We start from the raw sequence: 10,573 nt of genomic DNA, 5'->3' as shown, positions 1-10,573 counted from the left end.
CTTGTTCAAATGAAAACTCCTTCATTACTTTCATCTGGTCAGGTTGTGAGCTTATGTTCTGGGGAAGCCAAGATCCATACATCAGCTAAATTCCAGACTTGCCTCAAAAGAACTGACCAGACAAGTGGGAGGAATTCCAAAGGTATTTTATCTCCAGCAGTCAATTAGGTGAGTCCACACACAAGATTTCACTTTTTTTTTCTAGGTGACCATGGGAAAAAAAAGAATGAATGAGACAGAATAATAAAATTTGAGAGTAGGGAAGAACCTTAGTTCAACCCAATCATTTTATAGAAAAGGAAACTGAGGCCCAAGAAGGCAAACTGACTTTTCCATGGTCAAGTGAGTGGTCATGGATGATTAGAATGTAAATGAACACCTCCTTGGTGCTTAATAAATACTTGTTCATTGACTGATTTGGAGTCATTTTGGAGAGGTAGCTCTAAAACCAAGGCTCAGCCCCTCATGACATGGAACTTTCTAAACTTTCAAAGGAAACCAAATTGAAGTGAAGAAACATGCAATGTCACTTTGACCATTTCCATTCCACAGTGCAAGAGGAATAATAACTACCTAATACATCATCTATTTTTACATTCAATGTTCTCCCAGCCTTGTCTAGGAAAAGCTGATCAGAAGAATAAATATTAAAATGTCCCTACTATATGTGCTGGTGTGTTACTAAACACATTCTTGGCAGAGGGAAGCTAAAGGCTATATGGTACCAAATAATTTGCTGCTCATTAATAATCATGAGGGTGAGGAAGCAGTGTATATGTATGAGAAGATGTTCCTGGGCCCACAAGTACAAGAAATCTTGAACAAGGTGGCTGCTGAGGTATAGAAGGAGCTGGGCCAATTATGTGCCAACCATCACCGAGTTTATTAAAGCTTTGTTGTGAAAGACCCCCTTTTCTTATCCTCTTAACTGTAGAAATTTAAATAATGGGTTGGGTAAGAATACTTAAACTCTTTCTATATGAGGCCATGTGAGCCAGAAGACAGGCAGTGCCATTCTCTTAATGAAAAAAGTCATTATCATCAATAATATATCCTACTTCATCAAAATTTAACAAGAGTTTCACAGTCAATGAGTTATCATGTACATGAGCTAGGGGTCTGGAGTTGGGGTGGAGAGAGAAGCAAGACAACTGGAATATGGCTCTAGAAAGCTACTAGTTCATTACTAAGCACAGAAGGAATAATGAGAACACTTAAGATGATGCTCTTTGAAATCCTAGTTCTAAGAAGAAGCAAGGATAAGCTTAAGGTAGAGACAGCACCAAAAACCAAAGGAGGGTGACCTTCTTGGAAGACACTGCTGAATCTAAAATGGGAGGGAAAGAAGAGCTTGTCCAAATCTCCTGGAAGTCTGGATCAGGCCAGGGATTACTTAGGGAATGCCATCCCTGTCTAATTACCCCATCTCCCTGACATCAAATTGTACTTACTCCCACCCACACCGACATGCTCATAACCCTTCATGGGAAGCCCTGATGATAGTTCAGGGATGTTACATATAATCAGAATGGGTTCTAGGTGATGGATAAACATTTTTTTTCACTTATACAAGACATGCAGAAAGGAACATTGGGCCTTCAAAGGAAAAGCAATTTGGGAGCTTAACCAGTCTTAATCAGAGAATGGTTCTGAACAGATCTTTGCCAAGAGATACCTTTTCTATACAATAAAAACGGCTACTTTCTGTTTTCTGTTAAATTCCTTTCCAAATCCACACTTATCTTTGCCTTTCCCTCTCTTTGCAATAATCCAGAGTACTTTCACTCATCTTCAGTCATGTAGGTCTCCTGTTTCCATCTACCTTTAAAAATAAATGTGTTTTGAGAGTCTGAAATCCCTATCCTTTTGAATTGTTCTTGAAATCCCACCCACCAACCTTCTTGGTCTCCCTCCCTCCCTCCCTCCCTCCCTCTCTTTCCCATCCCCCTTTCTCTGCCCTAAAACACTTTGCTTGGGCATCATTCCATGGGAAGTTCCCTGGGGGAGAGGGTAGCTCCTAGATGAGAACTTCCATCATCTCTCCATCTGGAAACTCTGGTTTATGAAGCAAACTGCTGACTCGGCCTTTGTTCTCAGGAGGCTTCCCCTGGCTAGGTGAGGTCTCTGCCAAAAGAAAGAGAAAGATAGATATACATATATACATATACACGTACATATAGGTATACACACACACATACACACACACATATATATGCACCCATATATATGTATATATAGGATAGTGGCCCATTCATCAAAGGAAAACCCAGCTTTAGAAGCCCTTCTTCAAAACCAAACCCTTTCAATCTCATCAAGAATGTTTAGGGGAGAGGGGAAGGAAGGAGGAAAGCTAGTATTGTAAACATCTTTTTAAACTTGCCCTCAAGTTTACAAGTGGGATCCAAGCATGACTCTTGTTCCTTTCACTGTGCCTGTTCATCTTTCTCCTTAAATTACCTTCCTCCCCTCCCCACCACTGCACATACTCTTGAGCCAGATTTTGGCAAAGATGTCTCTTATGTTCAAGTAACTCCCTCAAAGCTAAGGGATTCTATTGTTTAGAACAAGAATAAGGCACCATTAGTATATTTTCAATGAACATAGAGTTCATTTTTTTCTCAAATCAGAGCTGTGAAAAACTGCCCTCCCCCCAACTCCTCCCAGAAGGTCTAAATTGAAATCACCCTTTCCATACAAAAAAGCAGCCTTCTCTTGGCTTTGGCAATGAATAGAATATACTTCTGTAGCCACTGAGTGTTCAGGAAATGTTGATGACAAAAGCTCACACACCCTGAAAAGCCTTTTCCAAACTCCACAGTCGTATCCATGCATCATAGGGAGACATGTTAAAGCCCTCATTGGGATAGGGACAGGATCTGTGATTTCACTGGTATAGGACAATGATGTCAAATTCAAATAGAAACCGATTCCTGCCCACAGCATACTGATGTAGAAAACCATAAGTTAACATTATCTCTGTTGTACTGTATTTGTATTCATTTTGTTAAATATTTCCCTGGTTCTTAATGGAGCTAAAAGTTTGATACCTCCGGGCATAGGGGAACTCCCAGGTGAAGAAATTCCCACTACCAAGGCAGATGAGTACATTCTTTGCAAGTTATAGTCTTAGAGAATTTCTTAAAGCAACGGTGTCAAATTCTAATAGAAACTGGAGTCACTATATATCCACAAGGATTCCTCAAGGCCACATCTGGACTCAGAAAACCACACATATTTATACACTGTACTTCTTTTTTTTATTAACATATTAACACATTAAAATCAGATTGGAACTGCATTTTAATTTGGGTTATGATTGTGCTTGGGAGTGCTGTAGGCTACATCCACCCTGTGTTTGCCACCTCAGGCCTATAGCCCCCAGAGCTTAAGGGCTTTGCTCAGGTTCACAAAGCTAGTGTGTATCAAAGCCAGAAGCAGGATCTGAATCTAGGTCTTCCTGTTTCTGAATCTAGTACTTTGTCTAGTACACCACTCTTGCTCTCATGCTTAAAGAAATTTTGTTTTCCATCCTTCAGGGAGGGAGTTAAGTTTAATAATAATTAAATAGAAAGCCAGGATGACTTCCCTACCTATGATCTTTCTTGACCCAAGCTTTACTCTCTGCCCTTCTCCTCCCCTTACTGGATAGAAAAGTTCAGATCCTACAGGTGGGGAAATACTCACCTAACTTTTCTCCAGTTCCCTTGGCCCCAGTGTGTTTCAAGATGGGGCTGTTTGAAGGGGTAGTGCTCAGCTTGCCACGACTAGGGAAAGTAGCCATGCTGGACCAGAAGAGTTCAGAGCTCTTGTCGGTCTGAGTGCTGCTGTCTTTGCTGCCCGTTTTGGCATGGGAGCTGCCGACCAGAACCATGGAAGCTGCTGGGGACAGAGATGAAGCCGCTGGCGGTGGCAGGGGAGGAGGTGTTGGCAGCAAGGGAGTAGAAGCACGGTCATGGTGCTCTTTCCCTAATAGCAATCCTGAGAGTGAGAAAAGAAACATCTTTCAGCATCATGAGTCTCTTTATTAAGCTTGGGCAAGATATCCCTTCTTAGCTAAAGCACATAGACAATGGGTTTGCTGTCTGGTGCTAATTTCTTTAGAAAGCTGGCCTCCCTCATAGGTGATGTGTTCAGTGGCCTAAGAACATTTTCTCCACTGGCCTACTGCTATTTCTGAAATTCTCACCATTATAGCCAATTCCTTGGCTGTGACTCTATGGTTTCACGTAGACCCTTGCTGCAAAGCAAACTGCTTTACACTATTCTCCAGTCCATGACTGGTTTGCCAGATTAGTTAGGAGATGAAGGAAGAAGAGGTACATTTTTATTGACCTTGGGGTGAGAAGGAAAGTTAAGAGAACTGGGCCACAGCAGAGCAACTCCAATGGGATGAGGACACCCTGAGCATCTAGGATTGGCCAAACTGCTCAGTGCTCATGAGGAGCTAGTCCCCTTTCCTTGACTATATCCCCCAGACGATGCCTAAGGCTATAGCTATTGGAGGAGGGAAATGAGTCACCCCAGACATGAAGGTCTTCAGATGTTTCCAAGCAAAGCTGGGCTGGTGATCTTGTCCGGAGACTGGGGCAGCAAGGAACAAGACACAGGGCACATGTGTGCTCCTGAGAAGAATATTCAAAGAAGGGCTAATTTTTCAAAGGAGAAACCCCTGTCAGCTGTGAAAGTTTTTAGTGTTGGAGCCATATCTTTTAGGAAACGCTGTCTCCAAAAAGTGATGGGGCTTATACATAGACCATTAAGTGCTATTCATCATAGGAGCATAGATTCAGAGTGTGAAGGGACTCCTTCATTTTACAGAAGAAGAAACGGAGGCCCAGGGGTTAAGTCCAAGGTCACACAGGCAGTAAGTATAATAGATCAAATAAAGACAAGTCAACAAGCATTTATTAAATGCTAAGCGCTGGGGCAGAAAGGCAAAAACAGCCCCTGAGGTTCTCAAGGAGTTCACAGTCAAATGGGGGAAACAATATGGAGCAACCGACGGAAAAACAAGATACACACAGAGATAACATGGCCCTGATCACAGAGGGAAGGCACTAGCGAGCATTAAGAGGGCCTGGGAAAGGGGTCTGAACTCAACTCCTTGGAATTCAGAGGCAATGGGCTTCCCCCTGTACCATGATGCTTTCCAAGCCAGTTTGTCTTAGTTTGGGTAATTCATAAATCACCTACATCAGCTAGGCTTACACATCCACTTTCCCAGAGCAGCCTAAAGAGTGATTTATAGATTTCCTATAACTACACACAAGTATCCCTTGACCTGAAGAGAAGCCTACTCAAGATTTCGTTCTGGTTGGGGCCGCTAGGTGGCTGAGTGGATAGAGCACTGGCCCTGAAGTCAGGAGGACCTGAGTTCAAATCTGGCCTCAGACCAAACACTTGACACTTACTAGCTGTGGGACCCTGGGCAAGTCACTTAACCCCAGTTGCCTGAAAAATAAATGAATAAATAAAAGGTTTTTTTTTTTCTGATCAATCACCGCAAATCAGGGCATCTCAGTTTTGCCAGGACAATTAGGAAACTTGCCTAAGCCCCTTCCACAAATCAGAATTGGATGTTATGGGGTTTCTATCTACCTCCTTTTAAAGCCAATTGAGATATGTGTCTCAGAGCCCTAATTCAGCAGTAAATATTGGGCTCTATGTGTCTAGTCATTACTGAAGGCAGAAATGGGAAGGAGGGACAAGCAATGGGAGCCACAGAAACATTTCTTAAGGGCCTAAGTCTCAAAATCTGTTGCAAGGAAAAACTTACTAACGACCAGAGTTGTCCAAAATAGGAATGGGCTGCCGGAGTCCGCCTCTTACTGAAGGCTTTCCATACAGATCACATGTCCAGGGATGGTGCAAAGGGGAATTTTGTTCAGGTAAAGGTTAGACTAGGAGACTTTTGAGATCCTTTCCAGCTCGGAGATTCTAGGTGAATGTGGTTTTGATGGCAGCCCTATTCTATGCTTGGAAGGCTGGAAGGGGAGAGGGTAGGCAGGAGGAGGATAAATGCCTAGATGGTTAGATGTCGTAAACTGACTTCAGGCTGGCCTCCTTTTGCCACATTTCCAGCTGTCCTTGATCGTGCCTCTCTTTCCTTGGGTCTCCAGCAAGCCTCTCTATCTGTGAGTTGGAGCACAATTGCCCTGGAAGGGGTCTTTGATGAGCACAGCTGCTGTCCACATACCCTCTTTGAAGTCAATTTCCTTTGGTGGGGGGGCTGCTGAGACAAGGCTGTGGAGGGACTTCAAACAGAGATCCTGGCTGGGTAGCTTTGATCATCAGACTTCTTATTCTTTATATTCCCTTATGTTCTTAACCCCCCTGGCACTAAGCCAGGGTTTGGAACCCCTATCCCCACCCATTCCCCCTCATCCCTGTCAGCAGTACCAAGGGAAAATAGCACACAGGGCACAAATTCTGCTCCTAACGAGAATTTTCAAAGGAGCCTAATTTGTCAGAAAACTGCCCTCCCCATCTTATCCCACTACTCCAGCTGCTTTGGAAATTCAGCATGGGAGACTGGAGGGATTCTGTAAGGAAAAGTTGTCTAGGATTGTGCCTATGGCAAAACTCTTATTTCTAGGCCTCCTTGATCCCAATTTTTTAATGCAAATCTAGGCATTTCTGCCAGAACTCCAGTGAGGAGAGCACTGAACTTGGGAGTCATGGGACATGAGTTTGAATCTTGAGTCTGCTATTTTACAGCCTGTGTGACCTTGGACAAGTCACCCAAATGGACTCTCAGATCACTCCATTTTGCAGCTGCTGCCTGGTTTCACGGAACTCCATGGAACAAGATGCTCTGCACTGGGGACCCCCTAGTGTCCCATCCCCGATCCCCCATCTCTGCTTTCCTGCCTCCATAAGTGTGTCATCTCCCCTTTGGGATTTTAAGCTTGTCAAGGACAGGGACTACCTCTCTTTTTATTAATTGTATCCTCAGTGCTTAGCACAATATCTGGTACATAGTAAGTGCTTAAGAAATGTTTATTGGGTTGGAGTGGATGGGACCTAACTTGTCTGAACCTCTTTTCCTGATCTGTAAATGAGGAAGTGGGATCGGATGACATCTAACACACCTTTTGGTTCTAGACCTATGAGCCTATTAGTGCCCACCTCCCTCACAAAGCCTCGCGGAAGTTCCCTCCTCCATAAGAGGAATAACAAATGCTACACGGTCCCCTAATGTCCTCCTCTCCTGCCTCAATGTGGTACAGAGGTGCCTCACACCTCAAAGGCTGTGCAAGCTCTGGCAGGTCCCATGAAGCTGGAAGGGGTTTGGGTTTGGACCTGGCCATGGGCTTGTGTGTCTGCCTGCTGAAAACCAGCCTAGCAAAGGACCGACGGAATCCTCAACCAGAAGCTTAGCTGTGAGTGGAGAAATACATCGGGCCAGCACGACTCCTGAAACTGTCTGCTACAGGTCAAAAGGACTGCAATGTATTAGGAAAGGATGAAGTATCATGTATTTCTATGGCATATTTCCCTTTTCAAAAGACTTTGGAAGCTATTATTTCCTTTGCTGCTCTCCTGTGAGATACACCGGGAAGTTATTAGTCCCCATTTCACAGGAAGCAAAGTTAAGTGATTCACCCAAAGTTTTATCCAATGTAGGCCTAAAATGCTGGTCTCCAGCCCCTGATCTTTTTCCTTTGAATTGTCTTGCCTCTCACAAGTTCTCATACAACAAGACACTCCATATCTCCTCACACCATGCATTTTCATGGGCTGTCCCCCATGCCTGGAATGCTCTTCCTCCTCACCTCTAGCCTCCTGGCTTCCCTGGCTTCATTCAAGTCTCAGCTGAAGTCCCATTTCTTCTAAAAAGCCTCTCCAGCCACCCTTAATGATGTCTTTCCTCTAATTTTTCCTGTTTGTACACAGTTGTTAACATGTTTCTTCTCCCATTAGATGAGGAGCACCTAGAGAGCAGGGATTGTTTTTGCTATTCTTTGTATCCACAGTGCCTGGCACACAGTAGGTGCATTTAGTAAGCACATGTTGCCCTCCTCTGTATCTGCAGTGCTTAGCCTGATGCCTGGCACACAGTAGGTGCATTTAATAAGCACATGTTGCCCTCCTTTGTATCTGCAGTGCTTAACATGGTGCCTGGCACACAGTAGGTGCATTTAGTAGGCACATGTTGCCCTCCTCTGTATATGCAGTGCTTAGCATCGTGCCTGGCACATAGTGGGTGCATTTAGTAGGCACATATTGCCATCTTTGGTATCTTCAGTGCTTAGCACGGTGCCTGGCACATAGTAGGTACATTTAGTAGGCACATGTTGCCATCTTTTGTATCTTCAGTGCTTACTTAGCATGATGCCTGGCACGTAGTGGGTACAACTATTAGGTACATAGTAAGTGGCATTTATTAAAATGCTTACTGATGGACTGATTGGTATTTCACTATGATCTGTTGTTCAGTAAAGAGAATATTCAGAGGTATGGAATTTACCAATGCTCCCTTTCCAGGTCCTCTCTTCCTTCTTCTCCTCAGCCAACTGGTTGCTGGTAAGAGATGTCTGGCGTGAGTGTGTGCCAGTGGCTGCAGCGATGGACGGGACAGAGCGGGCAGGACGTAAGCTGGAGGCATCTGTCTTTCCTGTGTCTTTTCTAGATCGCTGTTGAAGGACCTTAATCATGGCATCTTTCTCTATGATCTTGGCATGAAGATTTTTTATGCTGGTGAGAGAGTAAGAGCAAAAAAACCCCTAGGTTACAGACAGAATTCTCACGTGTCCCAACATGTTAACAACTTCAGAGAATAGGTGGAGTTACCGGTACCACCTTCAAAGTAGAATCGTAAGACGCAGGAGCAGGCAGAGAGTCTGTACCGACACCGCTCTTGTTAACATAACCTCAGTTTTAAAGATGGGTTTTGGCATAAAATTACATGGATATTTAGAAGCTACACGTGCCAACTTTTCCTTTGTAGACAACAGCTACATCTTCCTCTCCTCTCTTTAGGTGCTTCCTTTTCTCACTCAGAAAGCACTAGCTCAATGTCACTCTTATATTTAGTAGCCTGGTACTCTGGAGTCAATAAGACCTGAGTTCAAATCCAGACTCAGACATTTAATAGCTATGTAACCTTGAGCAAGTCACTTATCTTCTGTTTTAATCAGTTTCCTCAACTGGAAACTGGACCTTCTTTTAGGAGTTTTTTTTTTTTTTGGCTAGGCAATGGGGTTAAATGACTTGCCCAGGGTCACACAGCTAGTAAGTGTTATGTGTCTGAGGCCGGATTTGAACTCAGGTCCTCCTAAATCCAGGGCTAGTGCTCTATCTACTGCACCACTTAGCTGCCCCCAAACCAAACTCGTATGAGACTAGGATGAGGTACATATTGTCCTCATCATCCTGTCTGCTACTCTAGTTAGTAGGACACTTCCACTGAGCCTTTGGAATATAAATTTAACATCCTATCCTTTTCTTTCTTTCTTTTTTTTTAAAGTGAGGCAATTGGGATTAAGTGACTTGTCCAAAGTCACACAGCTAGGAAGTATTATGTGTCTAAGGCTGGATTTGAACTCAGGTTCTCCTGACTCCAGGGCTGGTGCTCTATCCACTGCACCACCTAGCTGCCCCCTTCTTTTAGGATTCTGGAGCAAGTGAACATGCAACGGGCCTGCACAAGTACTCTAGTGCAAGTGACCAGGGATCTGGAAAACCATTACAGGTCCATTTCTGACTCGTTGGCAGAGAGCTGGTAGATTAAGGTGAAGAATGAGGTATGCATTTTCAGACATGATCAATGGGATTATTTGTTTTCTTGACTTTATTTGTTACAAGGGAGGTTTTATTACAGTGATGGAGGAGAAGAGAAGTTAGAGGAAAGAGATGGTGGGGGCAGCTAGGTGGCACAGAGGACAGAGCACCGGCTCTGAAGTCAGGAGTACCTGAGTTCAAATGCAGCCTCTGACCAAACACTTGACACTTACTAGCTGTGTGACCCTGGGCAAGTCACTTAACCCCAATTGCCTAAAAAAAAAAAAGAGATGGTGATATTAAAAAATATCACTATATATTAAAAAAAGAAAAAGGAAATTTCTATGGTTTCAAGGGAAACAAATGGTCAGAGCTGCTAAGCTTCATGGTAAGAACTGAGCAGTGGGGCCCTTACGTGTATTCCATGTCCTGGCACCTCCTATTGGCTTGCACAACTTCTTCCTCCTCCTGCCAGATGCGGACCTCTAGGGAACTCTCACTGTAGCTGCCATTCCTGGAGTGGTTGATGATTGTGGCATCCCTGATAACAAAAGACACAGAAAACACACTTTTATTATTTGGCATGGCCTGATGAGAAATGAGGTGCCTAGTCTTTCAATACCATCAGATATCAGCTTCTATCAGCCTCACAGATAGGGATCTCTTCCCTAGCTGGCTGACAAAATACCCCTGATTCCATCTACATTGTGAATTATTGGTTTAATATCAACAATCTACATTTATATTGGGCTCTAAGATTCACAAAGTGTTTTCTTCACAACAGTCCTGTGGGATTAAGCAGTGATAGCACTATTATTTCCATTGCCCAGATGAGGAAATTAAGGCTCAA

At 43.7% G+C, this 10,573-nt stretch overlaps 1 protein-coding gene across 4 annotated transcripts in view; it reads right to left on the bottom strand.

The window, feature by feature from the left end:
• Positions 1–1,932: 1,932 nt before the first annotated feature.
• Positions 1,933–10,573, bottom strand: part of AMOTL1 (angiomotin like 1) — a 229,816-nt gene continuing 221,175 nt past the window's right edge. For all 4 annotated transcript variants that reach the window (XM_021000598.2, XM_021000601.2, XM_021000599.2 and 1 more), the window contains 4 exons: positions 10,139–10,264; positions 8,471–8,697; positions 3,685–3,978; positions 1,933–2,124 (listed from right to left, as the gene is read on the bottom strand). In XM_021000598.2, the coding sequence (XP_020856257.1) occupies positions 2,018–2,124; positions 3,685–3,978; positions 8,471–8,697; positions 10,139–10,264 (754 nt within the window). In that variant the 3' untranslated portion in view covers positions 1,933–2,017. The remainder of the gene's footprint in view (positions 2,125–3,684; positions 3,979–8,470; positions 8,698–10,138; positions 10,265–10,573) is intronic.

The sequence above is a fragment of the Phascolarctos cinereus genome, unplaced genomic scaffold (assembly GCF_003287225.1).
Source record: "Phascolarctos cinereus isolate Bilbo 61053 unplaced genomic scaffold, phaCin_HiC Scaffold_726;HRSCAF=1367, whole genome shotgun sequence".
Classification (NCBI taxonomy): Eukaryota; Metazoa; Chordata; class Mammalia; order Diprotodontia; family Phascolarctidae; genus Phascolarctos; species Phascolarctos cinereus.
This window is presented reverse-complemented; position numbering and strand designations above follow the sequence as displayed.